Source organism: Tachyglossus aculeatus, chromosome 11 (assembly GCF_015852505.1).
Source record: "Tachyglossus aculeatus isolate mTacAcu1 chromosome 11, mTacAcu1.pri, whole genome shotgun sequence".
NCBI lineage: Eukaryota > Metazoa > Chordata > Mammalia > Monotremata > Tachyglossidae > Tachyglossus > Tachyglossus aculeatus.
Window position 1 is genome coordinate 18,220,273 of NC_052076.1, and position 21,428 is coordinate 18,241,700.

General features: G+C 56.8%; 2 protein-coding genes across 2 annotated transcripts; both read left to right on the forward strand.

Annotated features, from left to right (window-relative positions):
• The first annotated feature begins 4,799 nt into the window (after positions 1 to 4,799).
• NAGLU (N-acetyl-alpha-glucosaminidase) lies at positions 4,800 to 11,924 on the forward strand. The gene is made up of 6 exons (XM_038754257.1): positions 4,800 to 5,206; positions 8,895 to 9,042; positions 9,853 to 9,999; positions 10,088 to 10,173; positions 10,290 to 10,546; positions 10,691 to 11,924. The coding sequence occupies exons 1-6, from the start codon at positions 4,800 to 4,802 to the stop codon at positions 11,890 to 11,892; spliced, it is 2,247 nt and encodes a 748-aa protein (XP_038610185.1). The 3' UTR covers positions 11,893 to 11,924.
• Positions 11,925 to 13,243: 1,319 nt separating this feature from the next.
• On the forward strand, positions 13,244 to 17,273 carry HSD17B1 (hydroxysteroid 17-beta dehydrogenase 1). Its single transcript, XM_038754447.1, has 6 exons — positions 13,244 to 13,422; positions 13,541 to 13,708; positions 14,858 to 15,037; positions 15,153 to 15,246; positions 15,439 to 15,616; positions 16,986 to 17,273. Exons 1-6 carry the CDS (start codon positions 13,326 to 13,328, stop codon positions 17,166 to 17,168), a joined length of 900 nt encoding a protein of 299 aa, XP_038610375.1. The 5' UTR covers positions 13,244 to 13,325; the 3' UTR covers positions 17,169 to 17,273.
• The last annotated feature ends 4,155 nt before the right edge of the window (positions 17,274 to 21,428 follow it).

Below are 21,428 nucleotides of genomic sequence, written 5' to 3' on the forward strand. Positions count from 1 at the left end.
CTGCTTTCAGTACAGTACTGGGCACAGAATAATTGGTCAAGCAATGCCATTGATAATTATAATAATAATGGCATTTGTTAAGCGCTTACTATGTGCAAAGCACTGTTCTAAGAGCTGGGGAGGTTATAAGGTGATCAGGTTGTCCCACGGAGGGCTCACGGTCTTAACCTCCATTTTCCAGATGAGGGAACTGAGGCCCAGAGAAGTGAAGTGACTTGCCCAAAGTCACACAGCTGACAAGTGGCAGAGCTGGGATTTGAACCCGTGACCTCTGACTCCAAAGCCCGTGCTCTTTCCACATTGATAATAATAATAATAATGATAGCATTTATCAAGCGCTTACTATGTGCAAAGCACTGTTCTAAGCTCTGGGGAGGTTACAGGGTGATCAGGTTGTCCCACGGAGGGCTCACGGTCTTAACCCCCATTTTCCAGATGAGGGAACTGAGGCCCAGAGAAGTGACTTGCCCTAAGTCACACAGCTGACAAGTGGCAGAGCTGGGATTTGAACCCGTGACCTCTGACTCCAAAGCCCGTGCTCTTTCCACATTGATAATAATAATAATAATAATAATGATAGCATTTATTAAGCGCTTACTATGTGCAAAGCACTGTTCTAAGCTCTGGGGAGGTTACAGGGTGATCAGGTTGTCCCACACAGGGCTCACGATCTTAATCCCCATTTTACAGATGAGGGAACTGAGCCCCAGAGAAGTGAAGTGACTTGCCCGAAGTCACACAGCTGACAAGTGGCAGAGCTGGGATTTGAACCTGTGACCTCTGACTACAAAGCCCGTGCTCTTTCCACATTGTTAATAATAATAATAATAGCATTTATTAAGCACGTACTATGTACAAAGCACTGTTTTAAGCGCTGGGGAGGTTACAGGGTGATCAGGTTGTCCCATGGGGGGCTCACGGTCTTAATCCTTATTTTGCAGGTGAGGGAACTGAGGCCCAGAGAAGTGAAGTGACTTGCCCAAAGTCACACAGCTGACAAGTGGCAGAGCTGGGATTTGAACCCGTGACCTCTGACTCCAAAGCCCGTGCTCTTTCCACATTGATAATAATAATGATAATGATAGCATTTATTAAATGCTTACTATGTGCAAAGCACTTTTCTAAGCTCTGGGGAGGTTACAGGGTGATCAGGTTGTCCCATGGGGGGCTCACGGTCTTAACCCCCATTTTCCAGATGAGGGAACTGAGGCCCAGAGAAGTGAAGTGATTTGCCCAAAGTCACACAGCTGACAAGTGGCAGAGCCGAAATTTGAACCCGTGACCTCTGACTCCAAAGCCCGTGCTCTTTCCACATTGATAATAATGATAATAATGATAGCATTTATTAAGCACTTACTATGTGCAAAGCACTGTTCTGAGCTCTGGGGAGGTTACAGGGTGATCAGGTTGTCCCACGGGGGGCTCACAGTCTTAATCCCTATTTTACAGGTGAGGGAACTGAGGCCCAGAGAAGTGAAGTGACTTCCCCGAAGTCACACAGCTGACAATTGGCGGAGCCGGGATTGATGATGATTTAGAGTTAGGGTCTCCCATCTACGCGGCCCTGCCTCTCGCCTGGCGATAAGCACTTAACAAATGCCCTTATTATTATAATTATCAATGGCATTGCTTGACTGATTATTCTGTGCCCAGTACAGATGATTTAGAGGCCCGGAGCCTGCGCTTGGGGCCTTAGCTAGACCAGGCGGAGAAGGGAAAGTCCCTCGCGGCGGGGCTTTCCATGGGCCCAGTCTGGTGACCAGCACGAGGCCGGGGGTGTCCGGCGGCAGCTTCCTCTCCGGCCCGGACCCCAATCCAGGAGCTTTCCCGCTGAGGGTCTCCGGCCTGGAGTTACAGTTCATTCACTCATTCTTCAATCCTATTTATTGAGCGCTTACTGTGTGCAGAGCACTGGACAAAGCGCTTGGGAAGTCCAAGTCGGCAACATCTAGAGACGGTCCCTACCCAACAACGGGCTCACGGTCTAGAAGGGGGAGACAGACAACAAAACAAAATATATTAACAAAATAAAATCAATAGAGTAGTAAATATGTACAAGTAAAATAGAGTAATAAATCTGTACAAACATATATACAGGTGCTGTGGGGAGGGGAAGGAGGTGGGTGTTTGTACATATTTATTATTCTATTTATTTATTTTACTTGTACATTTTCTATTTATTTTATTTTGTTAATATGTTTTGTTTTGTTGTCTGTCTCCCCCTTCTAGACTGTGAGCCCGCTGTTGGGCAGGGACTGTCTCTATATGTTGCCAACTTGTACTTCCCAAGCGCTTAGTCCAGTGCTCTGCACACAGTAAGCGCTCAATAAATACGATTGAATGAATGAATGAATGTTGGGTAGGGACCGTCTCTATACGTTGCCAATTTATACTTACAAAGCGCTTAGTCTAGTGCTCTGCACACAGTAAGCGCTCAATAAATACGATTGAATGAATGAATGAATGTTGGGTAGGGACCGTCTCTATACGTTGCCAACTTATACTGCCCAAGCGCTTAGTCCAGTGCTCTGCACACAGTAAGCGCTCAATAAATACGATTGAATGAATGAATGAATGAATGTTGGGTAGGGACCGTCTCTATACGTTGCCAATTTATACTTCCCAAGCGTTTAGTCCAGTGGCTCAGTGGAAAGAGCCCGGGCTTTGGAGTCAGAGGTCATGGGTTCGAATCCCGGCTCTGCCATATGTCTGCTGTGGGACCTTGGGCAAGTCACTTAATTTCTCTGAGCCTCAGTTACCTCATCTGTAAAATGGGGATTCATTCATTCATTCAATCGTGTTCATTGAGCCTTACTGTGTGCAGAGCACCGTACTAAGCGCTTGGGAAGTACAAATTGGCAACATGTAGAGGCGGTCCCTACCCAACAGCGGGCTCACAGTCTAGAAGGGGGAGACAGAAGACAAAACAAAACATATTAATAGAATAAATATGTACAAATAAAATAGAGTAATAAATACGTACAAACATATATACATTCATTCATTCAATCGTATTTATTGACTGTGAGCCCCACGTGGGACAACCTGATCACCTTGTATCCTCCCCAGGGCTTAGAACAGTGCTCTGCACATAGTAAGCGCTTCCTTCCTCTCCCCCTCGTCCCCCTCTCCATCCCCCATCTTACCTCCTTCCCTTCCCCACAACACCTGTATATATGTATATATGTTTGTACATATTTATTACTCGATTGATTGATTGATTTTACTTGTCCATATCTATTCTATTTATTTTATTTTGTTAGTATGTTTGGTTTTGTTCTCCTTCTTCCCCCTTTTAGACTGTGAGCCCACCGTTGGGTAGGGACTGTCTCTATATGTTGCCCACTTGTACTTCCCAAGCGCTTAGTGCAGTGCTGTGCACACAGTAAGCGCTCAATAAATACGATTGATTGATTGATTGATTGTATCCTCCCCCAGCGCTTAGAACAGTGCTCTGCACATAGTAAGCGCTTCCTTCCTCTCCCCCTCGTCCCCCTCTCCATCCCCCCGTCTTACCTCCTTCCCTTCCCCACAGCACCTGTATATATGTATATATGTTTGTACATATTTATTACTCTATTTATTTTACTTGTCCATATCTATTCTATTTTATTTTGTTAGTATGTTTGGTTTTGTTCTCCGTCTCCCCCTTTTAGACTGTGAGCCCACTGTTGGGTAGGGACTGTCTCTATATGTTGTCAATTTGTACTTCCCAAGCGCTTAGTACAGTGCTCTGCACATAGTAAGCGCTCAATAAATACGATTGATTGATTCAATCGTATATATTGACTGTGAGCCCCCCGTGGGACAACCTGATCACCTTGTATCCTCCCCCAGCGCTTAGAAGAGTGTTCTGCCCATAGTAAGCGCTTAACAATAGTATTATTATTATTATTAAGCGCTGGATAAATACGGTGAGCCCACTGTTGGGTAGGGACTGTCTCTCTATGTTGCCAACTTGGACTTCCCAAGCGCTTAGGATCATCATCATCATCATCATCATCAATCGTATTTATTGAGCGCTTACTGTGTGCAGAGCACTGTGCTAAGCGCTTGGGAAGTCCAAGTCGGCAACATATCGAGACTGTCCCTACCCAACAGGGGGCTCACAGTCTAACAGGGGGAGACAGTGCTGTGCACCCAGTAAGCGCTCAATAAATCATCCTCATCATCATCAATCGTATTTATTGAGCGCTTACGATGTGCAGAGCACTGTACTAAGCGCTTGGGAAGTCCAAATTGGCAACATACAGAGACAGTTCCTACCCAACAGCGGGCTCACAGTCTAAAAGGGGGAGACGGAGAACCAAACCAAACATACTGACAAAAGAAAATAAATAGAATAGATATGGACAAATAAAATAAATAAATAAATAGAGTAATAAATATGTAGCCCACTGTCGGGTAGGGACTGTCTCTATATGTTGCCAACTTGTACTTCCCAAGCGCTTAGTCCAGTGCTCTGCACATAGTAAGCGCTCAATGAATACGATTGATGATGATGATGATGATGATGATGAGACAGTGCTGGGCACACAGTAAGCGCTCAATAAATACGATCGATTGATTGATTGATTGAATGAAGAGGGCGGGGAAGGGGGGGGAGAGGAAGGACCGGCGGGGAAGGGAGGCCTCGACGCTCGGCTCCTTTAACTGCGGGGGCGCGTCCCGCCCTCTGATTGGTCCGGAGGGGCTACGCCCCCCGGGATAAGCGCGGGGATTGGGCGGCGGGAGGGGAGGGGCGGGGCTTCGGTCGGAGGCACGGCGCGGGCGGGGCTCGGAGCGCGAGGGCGGTGGCGATGGGCAGCAGGGCGGCCCTGCTGGGCGGCCTCCTCTTCCTGGTGGGGGGCTCCTCCTCCTCCTCCTCCGGGGAGCCCTCCGGGGCTGCAGCCCGGGAGGCGGAGGCCGTGCGGGGCCTCCTCAAACGGCTGCTGGGGCCCGCGGCGGCCGGGAACTTCTCGGTGACGGTGAACCGGTCGCTGTCCCCGGGGCCCGGCGGGGACACCTACCTGCTGGACGGCGGCGGGGGCGGGGGGGTCCCGGTGCGGGTGGCGGGGTCCTCCGGGGTGGCGGCGGCCGCCGGCCTGCACCGCTACCTGCGGGACTTCTGCGGCTGCCAGGTGGCCTGGTCCGGCCCGCAGCTCCGCCTGCCCGACACTCTGCCCGCCGTGCCCGGCCCGGGCATCCTCCACACGGCGCCCTATAGGTAGGACGCCAAAACCCAGCCCCGGTGCCACCAAGAATAATAATAATGTTGGTATTTGCTAAGCGCTTCCCATGTGCACTGATCTTTTAGACTGTGAGCCCACTGTTGGGTAGGGACTGTCTCTCTGTGTTGCCAGTTTGGCCTTCCCAAGCTACAAAGTTGGCATTTGTTAAGCGCTTCCCATGTGCACTGTTCTTTTAGACTGTGAGCCCACTGTTGGGTAGGGACTGTCTCTCTATGTTGCCAGTTTGGACTTCCCAAGTTACAAAGTTGGCATTTGTTAAGCGCTTCCTATGTACACAGATCTTTTAGACTGTGAGCCCACTGTTGGGTAGGGACTGTCTCTCTATGTTGCCAGTTTGGACTTCCCAAGTTACAAAGTTGGCATTTGTTAAGCGCTTCCTATATGCACTGTTCTTTTAGACTGTGAGCCCACTGTTGGGTAGGGACTGTCTCTCTATGTTGCCAGTTTGGACTTCCCAAGTTACAAAGTTGGCATTTGTTAAGCGCTTCCTATGTGCACTGATCTTTTAGACTGTGAGCCCACTGTTGGGTAGGGACTGTCTCTCTATGTTGCCAGTTTGGACTTCCCAAGTTACAAAGTTGGCATTTCTTAAGCGCTTCCTATGTGCGCTGATCTTTTAGACTGTGAGCCCACTGTTGGGTAGGGACTGTCTCTCTATGTTGCCAGTTTGGACTTCCCAAGTTACAAAGTTGGCATTTGTTAAGCGCTTCCTATGTGCACTGATCTTTTGGACTGTGAGCCCACTGTTGGGTAGGGACTGTCTCTCTATGTTGCCAGTTTGGACTTCCCAAGTTACAAAGTTGGCATTTGTTAAGCGCTTCCTATGTGCACTGATCTTTTGGACTGTGAGCCCACTGTTGGGTAGGGACTGTCTCTCTATGTTGCCAGTTTGGACTTCCCAAGTTACAAAGTTGGCATTTGTTAAGCGCTTCCTATGTGCGCTGATCTTTTAGACTGTGAGCCCACTGTTGGGTAGGGACTGTCTCTCTATGTTGCCAGTTTGGACTTCCCAAGTTACAAAGTTGGCATTTGTTAAGCGCTTCCTATGTGCGCTGATCTTTTGGACTGTGAGCCCACTGTTGGGTAGGGACTGTCTCTATATGTTGCCAGTTTGGCCTTCCCATGCTACAAAGTTACAAAGTTGGCATTTGTTAAGCGCTTCGCGTGTGCACTGATCTTTTAGACTGTGAGCCCACTGTTGGGTAGGGACTGTCTCTATATGTTGCCAGTTTGGACTTCCCAAGTTACAAAGTTGGCATTTGTTAAGCGCTTCCTATGTGCGCTGATCTTTTAGACTGTGAGCCCACTGTTGGGTAGGGACTGTCTCTATATGTTGCCAGTTTGGACTTCCCAAGCTACAAAGTTACAAAGTTGGCGTTTGTTAAGCGCTTCCTATGTGCACTGATCTTTTAGACTGTGAGCCCACTGTTGGGTAGGGACTGTCTCTCTATGTTGCCAGTTTGGCCTTCCCAAGCTACAAAGTTACAAAGTTGGCATTTGTTAAGCGCTTCCTATGTGCACTGTTCTTTTAGACTGTGAGCCCACTGTTGGGTAGGGACTGTCTCTATATGTTGCCAGTTTGGACTTCCCAAGTTACAAAGTTGGCACTTGTTAAGCGCTTACTATGTGCCAAGCACTGTTCTAAGCGCTGGGCGGGGGGCTACAAAGTGATGAGGTTGTCCCACGTGGGGCTCGCGGTCTTAATCCCCATTTTACAGATGAGGGAACTGAGGCTCAGAGAAGTTAAGTGACTTGCCCAAGGTCACACAGCAGACATGTGGTGGAGCCTGGATTCGAACCCATGACCTCTGACTCTAAAGCCCGGGCTCTTTCCACTGAGCCACGCTGCTTCTCTTCATTCAATTGTATTTATTGAGCACTTACTGTGTACAGAGCACTGTACTAAGCACTTGGGAAGTACAAGTTGGCAACATATAGAGACAACAATGGGCTCACAGTCTAGTACAGTGCTCTGCACATAGTAAGCGCTCAATAAATACGATTGATGATGATGATGATGATGTTCTAAGCGCTGGGGAGGTTACAAGGTGATCAGGTTGTCCCACGGGGGGCTCGCGGTTTTAATCCCCATTTTCCAGGTGAGGGAACTGAGAAGTGAAGTGACTTGCCCAAAGTCACCCAGCTGACAGTTGGCAGAGCTGGGATTTGAACCCATGACCTCTGACTCCAAAGCCCGGGCTCTTTCCACTGAGCCACAGCAGCTTCTCTGGCTGGCTCAGGCCAAGCCGGTCCGCTAAAAGTCATTTCATCGTGTTTATGGAGCGCTTACTGTGTTTGCAAAGCACCGGACTCAATCAATCAATCGATTGATCGTATTGATTGAGCGCTGACTGTGTGCAGAGCACTGACCTAAGTGCTTGGGAAGTCCAAGTTGGCAACATAGAGAGACGGCCCCTACCCAACAATCAATCAATCAATCAACCGTATTGATTGAGCGCTGACTGTGTGCGGAGCACTGACCTAAGCGCTTGGGAAGTCCAAGTTGGCAACATAGAGAGACGGCCCCTACCCAACAATCAATCAATCAATCAATCGTATTGATTGAGCGCTGACTGTGTGCGGAGCACTGACCTAAGCGCTTGGGAAGTCCAAGTTGGCAACATAGAGAGACGGTCCCCACCCAACAGCGGGCTCACCGTCTAGAAGCAGCGTGGCTCAGTGGGAAATCAATCGATCCATCAATCGTATTTATTGAGCGCTTACTGTGTGCAGAGCACTGGACTAAGCGCTTGGGAAGTCCAGGTTGGCAACATCTAGAGACGGTCCCCACCCAACAGCGGGCTCACCGTCTAGAAGCAGCGTGGCTCAGTGGGAAATCAATCAATCAATTGTATTTATTGAGCGCTTACTGTGTGCAGAGCACTGGACTAAGCACTTGGGAAGTACAAGTTGGCAGCAAAGAGATACGGTCCCCACCCAACAGCGGGCTCACCATCTATAAGAGAACGAAACAAGTCCTCCTCTTCCTCCTCCTCTGGGCCGCCAGGTAACAATAATAATAATAATAATAATAATAATATAGCATTTGTTAAGCACTTACTATGTGCAAAGCACTGTTCTAAGCACTGGGGAGGTTACAAGGTGATCAGGTTGTCCCACAGGGGGCTCACAGTCTTAATCCCCATTTTACAGATGAGGGAACTGAAGCACAGAGTAGTTCAGTGACTTGCCCAAAGTCACACAGCTGACAAGTGGTGGAGCTGGGATTTGAACCCATGACCTCCGACTCCAAAGCCCGGGCTCTTTCCACTGAGCCACGCTGCTTCTCTATAATGATAGCATTTATTGAGCACTTACTATGTGCAAAGCGCTGTTCTAAGCGCTGGGGAGGTTGCAAGGTGACCCGCTTGTCCCACGGGGGGGGCTCACAGTTTTCATCCCCATTTTACAGATGAGGAAACTGAGGCCCAGAGAAGTGAAGTGTGAGCCCACTGTTGGGTAGGGACCGTCTCTGTGTGCTGCCAACTTGTACTTCTCAAGTGCCCTGCACACAGTAAGCGCTCAATAAATTCAATCGATTGAAGTGACGTGCCCAAAGTCACCCAGCTGACAGTTGGCGGAGCCGGGACTTGAACCCACGACCTCCGACTCCAGAGCCCGGGCTCTTTTCCACCGAGCCCCGCTGCTTTCTCCGCTTCTCAGGTACCGCTACTACCAGAACGTTTGCACTCAGAGCTATTCCTTCACCTTCTGGGACTGGGACCGCTGGGAGCGGGAGCTGGACTGGATGGCGCTGAACGGCTTCAACCTGGCGCTGGCCTTCTCCGGACAAGAAGCCATCTGGCAGCAGGTGCACGGGACGGGGCTGCCCTGAAGCACACCACAACCGTCACCCCTACATAACAGATAGCTTCGAGGCCCAGTCGGGGGAGGGTGTCCCCGCAGGTATCGGGGATAATAAAAATGATGATGGCATGTATTAAGCACTTACTATGTGCAAAGCGCTGGGGAGGTTACGAGGAGATCAGGTTGTCCCACTGGGGGGGCTCACAGTCTTAATCCCCATTAAGGGAACCGAGGCACAGAGAAGTGCCTCAAAGTCACACGGCTGACAATTGGCAGAGCCGGGATTCGAACCCATGACCCCCAAATCCCTCTGCCCATCCTCCAAGCTAGCTCTCTTCCTCCCTTCAAGGCCCTGCTGAGAGCTCACCTCCTCCAGGAGGCCTTCCCAGACTGAGCCCCTTCCTTCCTCTCCCCCTCGTCCCCCTCTCCATCCCCCCCATCTTACCTCCTTCCCTTCCCCACAGCACCTGTATATATGTATATATGTTTGTACGTACTTATTACTCTATTCTATTTTATTTTGTTAGTATGTTTGGTTTTGTTCTCTGTCTCTCCCTTTCAGACTGTGAGCCCCCTGTTGGGTAGGGACTGTCTCTATATGTTGCCAACTTGGACTTCCCAAGCGCTTAGTACAGTGCTCTGCACATAGTAAGCGCTCAATAAATACGATTGATGATGATGAACTCTTTCCACCGAGCCCCGCTGCTTCTCCAGCAGCTGATCCGGGACTCGAGCGTTGGGGCCCAGAGGGCGGGGTGCCTCTCTGGGCACCTGGAGTGACCCGGGCCTCGCCCGCTCACCCCGCTCATCCCAGGTGTACCGGACCCTGGGGCTGAACCAGACGGAGATCGATGAGCACTTCACCGGCCCCAGCTTCCTGGCCTGGGGACGCATGGGCAACCTGCACACCTGGGGTGGGCCGCTGCCTCCCTCGTGGCACATCAAGCAGCTCTCCCTGCAGGTAGGAGGGCCGGGGGGAGCCCTGAGCCGAGGGGGCGGGGGGACTGGGACCCCCGGGCCTGCCCTGACCCCTCCTCTCTCTCCCGCAGTATCGGATCCTGGACAGGATGAGATCCTTCGGGATGATGGCGGTGCTGCCCGCCTTCGCGGGCCACGTGCCCCGGGCCCTGGCCAGGTGACACCAGGGGACCTGCTTGGGCCTGGGTCTGAGCGTGTGTGTGTGTGTCCGTCCATCGGCCACAGCCTGGCACCGTCCACCTGACCCCGCTCTCCGTCACCCCCCCCATCCAGGGTGTACCCTAATGCCAACATCACCGTGCTTGGCAGCTGGAGCCACTTTGATTGCACGTACTCGTGCGCTTCCCTGCTGGCCCCAGACGACCCCCTGTTCCCCGTCATCGGCCGCATGTTCCTGCAGGAACTAACCCGCATGTTCGGCTCTGACCACTTCTACTCGGCCGACACCTTCAATGAGATGCGGCCCCCCTCGGCCGATCCCGCCTACTTGGGGGCCGCCACCGCGGCAGTGTACAAGGCCATGGTGGCAGGTAAGGGCCGAGGCGGGGACGAACGGAGAGCGGAGGGGCTGAGGGGGGTGTGTGGGAGGCGGGGGGGGAGGACGGGGCGGAGCGGGGTCATTTGGGGTGGGGGGGAAGGGGACCCACCCCCTCACCTCCCTCCCCGTCCCCCAGTGGACCCCGAGGCCACGTGGGTGCTGCAGGCCTGGATGTTCCAGAACGACCCTGACTTCTGGGGCCCCGAGCAGGCACGGGCCGTGCTGGAGGCCGTGCCCCTCGGGCGGCTGCTCGTCCTCGACCTGTTCGCCGAGTCGCGGCCCGTGTACCCGCAGACGGCCTCCTTTGCCGGCCAGCCCTTCATCTGGTGCCTCCTGCACAACTTCGGCGGCAACCACGGGCTCTTCGGGGCCCTGGAGGCCCTGAACGGCGGGCCCGCCGCCGCCCGCCGCTTCCCCGGCTCCACGCTGGCCGGGGTGGGCATGGCCCCCGAGGGCATCGAGCAGAACGAGGTGGTGTACGCGCTCCTGGCCGAGCTGGGCTGGCGGCGGGACCCCGTGCCCGACCTGGGCTCCTGGCTGGAGGGCTGGGCCGCCCGGCGCTACGGGGCGGCCCACCCCGGGGCGGCGGCCGCCTGGCGCCACTTGATGCGCAGCGTCTACTCGTGCCCGGCCCCGGCCTGCTCGGGCCACAACCGCAGCCCCCTCGTGCGGCGCCCGTCGCTGCGACTGGACCCGGCGGTGCCCTACAACCGCTCGGACGTGCTGGAGGCCTGGCGCCTGTTGCTGGAGGCCGCGCCGGCCCTGGCCTCCAGCCCGGCCTACCGCTACGACCTGCTTGACGTCAGCCGCCAGGCCGGCCAGGAGCTGGCCTCCCAGCTCTTCGCCGAGCTGCGCGACGCCTACCGCGCCCGCCGGCTGCCCGCCCTGCTGGCGGCCGGCGGGCTCCTGGCCTTCGACCTGCTGCCCTCCCTGGACGCGCTGCTGGGCTCCGACGGCCGCTTCCTGCTGGGCACCGAGCTGGCGAGGGCGCAGGAGGCGGGCGCCGGCGCGGGCGAGGCCCGGCGCTACGAGCGCGGCGCCCGCTACCTGGTCACGCTCTGGGGCCCCGACGGCAACATCCTGGACTACGGGAACCGCCAGCTGTCCGGGCTGCTGGCCGACTACTACGCCCCGCGCTGGGCCCTGTTCGCCGGCCAGCTGGCCGACAGCCTGGCCCGCGGCCTGCCTTTCCGCCAGGACGTCTTCGAGCGGGAGGCCCTGCGGCTCGGGCGGGCCTTCGTGCTCGGCTCCCGGCGCTATCCGGTCCAGCCGACCGGCGACACTGTGGCACTGGCACGGAAGCTGTTCCTCAAGTACTACCCCGGCCGGCGCCGCTGACCCCGCGCCGACCGGGCACCGACCCACCGGCCGACGGATGGGTGGGTGGGTGGGTGGGTGTGCAGCTGTGCCAGGGAGTGAGAGGGACTGGGCGGGGGAGGGAGGGTGCAGGCAGGTGAGAGGGACAGTCAGGACGGGGTGTAGGAGTGTGTGCCTGTGTGCCAGGGGGGTGAGAGGGAGGGTCAGGAGGGGGTGTCTGTGTGCACACATGTGCGTACGTGCTAGGAGCTGAGAGAGGCAGTCAAGAGGAAGTGTATGAGTGTGTAAATGTGTGTCCCTATGTCTGTGTACAGGGTAGGGGGCCGAATGCCAGGCCTCTCTCTCTCAACCCCTAGACCCGTCCGCCTCCAACGGGCACCGAGTCCAGACCTGCCCAGTTGGGCCCCCCCGCCAGCCCACATCCCCTCAGCGAGCTGAGTTGGGGGAGATAGGGACCAGGTTCATCTCGGGCTGGCCCTTGTCATAGGGTGGATGTCACCAGGAATGAAGGAAAAGAAGGAAAGGGGAGTGGCCCCGGCCGCCGGCCGGCCCGGAGGCGTTCGTCCCGGCTGCCTGCCCCCCGTCCTATCCCACCCCAGTCCGGAGCTGAATTGTGAACCGCTTTTACTGAAAAAATAAAGCCGGTAATCAGACCGCCATCAGCCTCATTCAGTGTTGAGGGCGGGGTGGGGCGCAGGGGGTGCAGCCAGACCGAGGCACACAGACCATAACTGAGTAATAATAACTAATAACTGTGGTATTCGTTAAGTGATCGCTATGTGTCAGATACATAGCCAAGCAGATCGGGTTGGACACCGTCCCTGTCCCACATGGGGCTCATGGTCTCGCTCCCCATTTGATAGATGAGAGAACTGATACCCAGAGAAGTTAGAAGACTTGCCTAAGGTCATACAGCAGACAAGGGGCAGAGCTGGGATTAGAACCCAGGACCCTCTGGCTCCCAGGCTCTAGCCGCTTCACCATGCTGCTTGGGGAAGCAAGTCAAGCCCCCGTTCTCCACCTTACGGTCTAGTCCAGGGAGATGGGGCAGCAAAACGGGCTGCTTCCCTTCCCCTGGCCTGGTTAGGCCCCTGCCCAGAGGATGGAGATGAGGCCTCAGGCCTGCACGTCCCCCGCCTGGGCCGCTCCACGGTCCAAAGTCTCTATCTTGTCTGCTTGCCCACCCGTCCACCCTCCTGTCTGCCCACCCGCCCGCCAACCCTCCTGTGTGTCCACCCCCCTGCCTGCCTGTCCGTCGTCCGTGTGTCCGACTGCTCGGCGGGGAGGAGGCGGAGGCTCCTCGTCCTTGCGATAGCAGTGTAGACACAACAGGGGCTGGAGATGGAGCCGCGTGGGCTGGGGGCTGGGTTGTGGCCCTAAAACCCCACCGTCCAGGCCCGCCTGGTGGAGTTGAGGGATTGAGGTCCCGGGCTGCTCCGTGTCCTGGCCCCGGCATGGCCCGGACCGTGGTCCTCATCACGGGCTGCTCCTCGGGCATCGGGCTCCACCTCGCCCTGCGCCTGGCCGCCCATCCGTCCCGAAGCTTCAAAGGTAGCGGGGCGAGGAGGGCAAGGGAGGGCAAGGGCGGGCAGGGGAGAGCCGGGCCGGGGATTGGGGGAGCCCCGCGGACCCTGACCCCCTTCTCCCGTCCCCCGGCCCTGGCGACTAGTGTACGCCGCCCTGCGGGACCCGGCGACGCAGGGCCCGCTGTGGGAAGGGGCGAGGGCTCGGGGCTGCCCACCCGGATCCCTGGAGACCCTACCGCTGGACGTCACCGACCCGGGCTCCGTGGCCGCCGCCAAGGCCGCTGTCAGCGAAGGACGGGTGGACGTGCTGGGTGAGACCCGAGACCCCCCCCCCCCAACCGGTCCCTCGCCCCTCACCAGAACCCCAAGGTCCCACGGTCACCCTCCGACCCCAGAGGGAGAAGGGTTCGGGACGTGCTGGGGCTTCCCCATGTGTAACGCCCAACCGGATCACCTCCCCATGGATAATGTGGCCCGGGACCATCTCCCCCCACGTATAACATGGGCCGGGACCGTCTCCCCATGTACAACACGGGCGAGGACCTGCTCCCTATGTGTAACACGGGCCAGGACCGTCTCCCTTTGCATAGCGCGGGCCGGGGCCGTCTCGCCTTGTATAACGAGGGCCGGGGCCGTCTCCCCATGTATAATGTGGGCCAGGGCTGTCTCCCCTTGCATAGCGCTGGCCAGGGCCATCTCCCCATGTATAACGTGGGCCGGGGCTGTCTCCCCTTGCATAGCACGGGCCGGGGGCCGTCTCCCCATGTACAACGCGGGCGAGGACCGTCTCCCCACGTATAACGCGGGCGAGGACCGTCTCCCCACGTAAAACGCAGTCGAGGACCATCTCCCCACGTATAATGCCGGCCTGGACCGTCTCCCCATGTATAACATGGGCCGGGACCATCTCCCCATGTATAACTCTGGTGAGGACCGTCTCCCAATGTATAACATGGGCTGGGACCGTCTCCCCACGTATAACGCGGGCCTGGACCGTCTCCCCATGTATAACGCGGGCCTGGACCGTCTCCCCACGTATAACGCCGGCCTGGACCGTCTCCCCACGTATAACGCGGGCCTGGACCGTCTCCCCACGCATAACGCGGGCCTGGACCGTCTCCCCACGTATAACGCGGGCCTGGACCGTCTCCCCACGTATAACGCGGGCCTGGACTGTCTCCCCACTTATAACGCGGGCCTGGACTGTCTCCCCACTTATAACGCGGGCCTGGACTGTCTCCCCACTTATAACACGGGCTGGGACCATCTCCCCACATATAACGTGGGCCGAGGACCGTCTCCCCATGTACAACGTGGGCCGAGGACCGTCTCCCCATGTACAACGTGGGCGAGGACCATCTCCCCACGTATAACACGGGCCGGGACCGTCTCCCCACGTGTAACGCGGGCCTCGGCCCGTGTCCCCAGTGTGTAACGCGTGTCGGGGGGCTCGCCCCCAGTGTGTAACGCGGGCCGGGGTCTGGTGGGGCCCCTGGAGGCCCAGCCGCCGGTGGCGGCGCGGCAGGTGCTGGACGTGAACGTGCTGGGGGCCGTGCACGTGCTCCAGGCCTTCCTGCCCGACATGAAGCGGCGGCGCGCGGGGCGCGTGCTCGTGACCGGGAGCATCGGGGGCCTGCAAGGTGAGGCTGGACGGACGGATGGACGGACGGGGCGGGCAGACGGACGGGAGGCCCCCCGCTCTCCTCCGCTCAGCCCTTGGCCTCCCCCTCTCCCCCTCCGCCCCGGCGGCCTTAGGGATCCCGTTCAACGCGCTCTACTGCGCCAGCAAGTTCGCCCTGGAGGGCCTGTGCGAGAGCCTGGCCGTGCTCCTCGTGCCCTTCAACGTCCAGTGAGACCGAGACCCCCGACGGGAGCCCCCCCCCCCCCCCACACACACACACCCCCGGGGCCCCGGGAGGGAGACGTCCCCAGGGAGGGCCCCGCCTCAGCGGACTCCGGGAGCCGGGGGTGCGGGGAACGGGGGTGCGGCCTGCTCCCCCTCACTCCCGTCCTCGCCCCCCGCCCTTCGCCCCCCGCCCAGCCTCAGCCTGATCGAGTGCGGCCCGGTGCGCTCGGCCCTGCGGGAGAAGCAGGAGGGGGGCCCCGCGGGGCTGCTGGGGGCCGCGGACCCCGCCACCCGAGCCCTGTTCGCCCGCTACCTGCAGCACAGCGAGCGCCTCTTTCGCGAGGCGGCGCAGGAGCCCGACGAGGTGGTGGAGGTGGGCACGGGCGCGGGCACCCGCGGGCACCCACGGGCACCCACGGGCACCCGCGGGCCGGGGGCGCGGGGGGCGGGACCGGGGAGGGGGAGGGGGAGCCGCGCTGGGAGGCCCGGGCCCCTCCGCCGGACTCAGCCCCACCGAATGTCCCCGACCTCGTCCCGTGACCCCTGACCCCCGGCCACCCGTGGGCCCCTGATCCCCGACGTCCCGTGACCCCTGACCCCCGACCACCCGTGGCCCCTGTCCCCCGACCACCCGTGGGCTCCTGATCCCCGACGTCCCGTGGCTCTTGTCCCCCGACCACCCGTGGGCCCCTGATCCTCGACGTCCCGTGGCCCCTGACCCCGCCCACCCGTGGGCCCCTGATCCTCGACGTCCCGTGGCCCCTGACCCCCGACCACCCGTGGCCCCTGTCCCCCAATCACCCGTGACCCCTGTCCCCCGACCACCCGTGGCCCCTGTCCCCCGACCACCCGTGGGCCCCTGATCCTCGACGCCCCGTGGCCCCTGACCCCCGCCCCCCCATGGCCCCTGTCCCCCGACCACCCGTGGGCTCCTGATCCCCGACGCCCCGTGGCCCCTTCATTCATTCATTCAATCGTATTTATTGAGCGCTTACTGTATGCGGAGCACTGTACTAAGCGCTTGGGAAGTACAAATCGGCAACACATAGAGGGTCCCTACCCAACAACGGGCTCACAGGCTAGAATATAGTATATATTCCATATAGACTGCATATTCTATACATACTTTTAGACTGTGAGCCCACTGTTGGGTAGGGACTGTCTCTAGATGTTGCCAATTTGTACTTCCCAAGCGCTTAGTACAGCGCTCTGCACACAGTAAGCGCTCAATAAATACGATTGATGATGATACTGTATTCTATCAGTATAAGGTAACTGATACTTACTGATACTTGGTATAAGGTAACTGATACGCGGTCCTCGCCCGCGTTATACGTGGGGAGACAGTCCTCGCCCGCGTTACTGGGGGGACGTTATAAGGAGGAGGGGAGTGACATGCCCAGAGAGTTTCTGTACAAAGATAATCCGGGCAGTAGAGTGAAGTAGAGACCGAAGAATAGGGAAGTATAGACTAAAGCAGGGAGAGACAGGAGGATGGGAGATTAGAAAGGAGGCTGATGCAGTAATCATCCCCCGACCCCCCGTGGGCCCTTGATCCCCGACCACCCGTGGCCCCTGTCAATCAATCAATCAATCGTATTTATTGAGTGCTTACTGTGTGCAGAGCACTGTACTAAGCGCTTGGGAAGTCCAAGTTGGCAACATCTAGAGACGGTCCCTACCCAACAGTGGGCTCACTGTCCCCCGCCCCCCCCGTGGGCCCCTGACCCCCGACCTCCCAGGTGTTCCTGGCCGCGCTGCGGGTCCCCAGGCCCGCGCTGCGCTACTACAGCACGGACCGGTTCCTGCCCTTGGCCCGGCAGCGGTTGGAAGACCCCAGCGGCTCCCAGTACGTGGCAGCGATGCACCGCTTCGTCTTTGAGGAGGAGCCGGGGGCCGGGGGGCTGTCCGCGTTGGACCCCTGAACACGTCAGGATTTGGAGTTGGGGAGGGGGGGAGAGCTCATCCGTTCCCCTTGCCCCCCTCACCCCCCTGGGGAGCCCCTTAATAAAGTTCAGGTCCTCCTGCTCGTCTCCGTTCCTTCCTTCGCACCCTGGGGTGGGCCTGGGGGGGCTGGGGTGGGCCTCTCCTGCCCTCTTGCCCTGCGGAGGCTGGGGGTCCTTGGAAGAGGGCAGAGGGGCGGGGGGCGGGCGAGGCCTTCCGAAAGGGGAGGCTCGAAGGAAGGGGGGCAAGGAGAAAGGATTGTCAGCCTGTCCGCCCCCTCCGCCATATATATATAGATATATATGTCCCTCTATATATATATGGGCCTTTGATGGAGAGGGGGTCAACTCCCCGGGGCGGGCTGGGGCCCGCCCCCCGCCCCCGGTCCCCCGCCGGGACCTGGGGTCTCGATATAAGGCGCTGACGACGGCGGACGCGCAACCGGAGCCACCTGAAGAGCCGCCGCTGTCCGAGGTAATGATGATGATGATGGCATTTATTAAGCGCTTACTATGTGCATTGCACTGTTCTAAGCCCTGGGGAGGTGACAAGGTGATCAGGTTGTCCCACGGGGGGCTCACAGTCTTCATCCCCAGTTTCCAGATGAGGGAACTGAGGCCCAGAGAAGTCAAGTGACTCGCCCAAAGCCACCCAGCTGACAACTGGCGGAGCTGGGATTTGAACCCACAGGTACAGGAAAGGGGGTCTCAGAGGCGGGCCGGGGTCGGGTCTCGGGGGGGGTACAGGCCCCGGAATTGGGGGGAGGGCCTGGAGGGGTGGGGACCCTCTTCCTGTCCCCCGCCTCGACCAGTCTCTCTCGGTCCTTGGTCTCTGTTTTCGGGGCTGGGGCGTTGGAAGGCCTCTCCATCCCCCCCACCTTACCTCCTTCCCTTCCCCACAGCACCTGTACATATGCATATATGTTTGTACATATTTATTACTCTATTTATTTATTTGACTTGTACATATCTATTCTATTTATTTTATTTTGTTAGTATGTTTGGTTGTTTTTTTTTCTCTGTCTCCCCCTTTTAGACTGTGAGCCCAATGTTGGGTAGGGACTGTCTCTCTATGTTGCCAATTTGTACTTCCCAAGCGCTTAGTCCAGTGCTCTGCACATAGTAAGCGCTCAATAAATATGATTGATTGATTGAAGGGGTGATGGGCCGACGGCTGCTGAGAGCTCTCCTCCTCCAGGAGGCCTTCCCAGACTGAGCCCCTTCCTTCCTCTCCCCCTCGTCCCCCTCTCCATCCCCCCATCTTACCTCCTTCCCTTCCCCACAGCACCTGTACATATGTATATATATATTTGTACATATTTATTACTCTATTTATTTATTTATTTGACTTGTACATATCTATTCTATTTATTTTATTTTGTTAGTATGTTTGGTTGTTTTTTTTTTTCTGTCTCCCCCTTTCAGACTGTGAGCCCAATGTTGGGTAGGGACTGTCTCTCTATGTTGCCAATTTGTACTTCCCAAGCGCTTAGTCCAGTGCTCTGCACATAGTAAGCGCTCAATAAATATGATTGATTGATTGATTGATTGATTGATTGATTTGACTTGTACATATCTATTCTATTTATTTTATTTTGTTAGTATGTTTGGTTTTTTTTTTTTCCTCTGTCTCCCCCTTCCAGACTGTGAGCCCAATGTTGGGTAGGGACTGTCTCTCTATGTTGCCAATTTGTACTTCCCAAGCGCTTAGTCCAGTGCTCTGCACATAGTAAGCGCTCAATAAATACGATTGATTGATTGATTGATTGAAGGGGTGATGGGCCGACGGCTGCCCGGGGCTCCCGGGCGGTCCCCGCCCGCCATGCCCCCGTTGGGCTCCCTGCTGCTGCCACTGATGCTGCTGCTGCTGCTGCTGCTGCTGCTGTCCACGCCCGTGGCCTCCCGGTGCTCCGGGGCCAACCGGCGCTGGAGCCTCCTGGAGCGGGAGGAGAACCGGGATTTGGTGAGGAAGGGGCCCGGGGGAGGCGTTGGACCGGGGGGCCGGCCCCCCAGCCCCAAAGCTGAGCCCCCCGCCCCCTCCATCCAGTTCCTCAGCGCCCTCCAGTCCTACTTCAGCCGGCGGGGCTTCCAGGTGGACGGCAGCGCCCCGGCCTTCCCGCTTCCCGGCCGGACCCCCGGGCCTCCACCCGGGCCCGCCCCCTCCCCGATCATTTCGTGAACGAACTTCTTCTTCTTCTCCTCCTCCTCCTCCTCCTCCTCCTCCTCCAACGAACCCCGGCCCAGAAACGCGGGGCCCTTCTCCCCCAACCAATAAATCGTCCCCCGCACCTTCCCGCCTCGTTCTTCCGCGCCCGGAATCCCGCTTTAGCCCCATTTCGCGGTGGGGAGGGAGAGGGAAAGCAGCTCGAGTCCCCCGCCCCAGAGCAGCCCCCGTTACTGTCCCACGGGGAAACTGAGGCAGGGGAAAGGGAGGGAGGAATTGGCCCAGAGGAAAGAGCCCGGGTTTGGGAGTCAGAGGTTCGCCACTTGTCTGCTGGGTGACTTTGGACGAGTCACTTAGCTTCTTTGGGCCTCAGTTCCCTCTTCTGGCTTCTCTGGGCCTCAGTTCCCTCTTCTGGCTTCTCTGGGCCTCAGTTCCCTCTTCTGGAAAATGGGGATTAAAACAGTGAGCCCCATGTAGGACAACCTGCTTATCTTGTATCTCATCATCATCAATCGTATTTATTGAGCGCTTACTGTGTGCAGGGCACTGGACTAAGCGCTTGGGAAGGACAAGTTGGCAACATATAGAGACAGTCCCTACCCAACAGTGGGCTCACAGACTAAAAGTATCTCCCGCCCCCCCCAGCGCTTAGAACAGTGCTTGGCACATAGTAAGCGCTTAACAAATGCCATCATTATTATTATTATCCTCAGGTTGGAGCTTGCGGGTTTGGACGGGTCCTAATCTAGGCCCCGGGCTTGGTCACTGGAGGGAGAGTTTGATTGGAAGATCCTGGGGGACAGGATGGATAGTGTTTCCTATCCCTACTGTCCTCTCCCAAGCGCTTAGTCCAGTGTAATGCGCACAGTAGGGCTCCCAATAAATACGATGGATGGATTAGAGGCGTTGGAAGAGTCGAGGATGGAGGCAGGGGGTTGGACCCCTACCCATGAAGGCCGGGGTCCAGGCGGGTAACCTCAAAAAAGTCCCACCGAGTGTCTTGAAGCACCATGGCGTTGTGGTAGAGCGCAGTCCTGGGAGTCAGAAGGACCTGGGTTCTAATCCCGCCCCCGCCACTTATCTGCTGGGCGACCTTAGGCAAATCAATTCACTTCTCCCTGCCTCAGTTACCGCATCTGTAAAATGGGGATTGAGACTGTGAGCCCCATGTGGGACAGGGACTGTGTCCATCCCGATTTGCTTGTATTCACCCCAGCATTTAGTACAGTGCCCTGGCACATAGTGAGCGCTCAATACCAAGCAGCGTGGCTCAGTGGAAAGAACATGGGCTTGGGAGTCAGAGGTCATGGGTTCTAATCCCTGCTCTGCCACTTGTCAGCTGTGTGACTTTGGGCAAGTCACTTAACTTCTCTAGGCCTCAGTGACCTCATCTGTAAAACGGGGATAAAGACTGTGAGCCCAATGTGGGACAACCTAATAATAATAATGATGATGATGGCATTTATTAAGCGCTTACTATGTGCAAAGCACTGTTCTAAGCGCTGGGGAGGTTACAAGGTGATCAGCTTGCCCCACGGGGGGGCTCACAGTCTTAACCCCCATTTTACAGATGAGGCCACTGAGGCCCAGAGAAGTGAAGTGACTTGCCCAAAGTCACACAGCTGACAAGTGGTGGGGGCGGGATTTGAACCCACAACCCCTTACTCCAAAGCCCGGGCTCTTTCTACTGAGCCACACTGCTTCTCTTCTGCTTCTGATGACCTTGCATCCCCCCAGCCCTTAGATCCAACTTGTACTTCCCAAGCGCTTAGTCCAGTGCTCTGCACACAGTAAGCGCTCAATAAATACGATTGAATGAATGAATGAACAGTGCTCGGCACATAGTAAGCGCTTAACAAATGCCATCATTATTATTCGTTCATTCCTTCATTCACTCATTCAATCGTATTTATTGAGCGCTTACTGTGTGCCGAGCACTGTACTAAGCGCTTGGGAAGTACTTATTACCATCGTTATTATTATCTCGGGGCGGAACGGGGTGGGGGGAGGTCCGGGGGGCCGGGGGGCTGTTGGGTGGGGACCGTCTCTATATGTTGCCAACTTGTACTTCCCAAGCG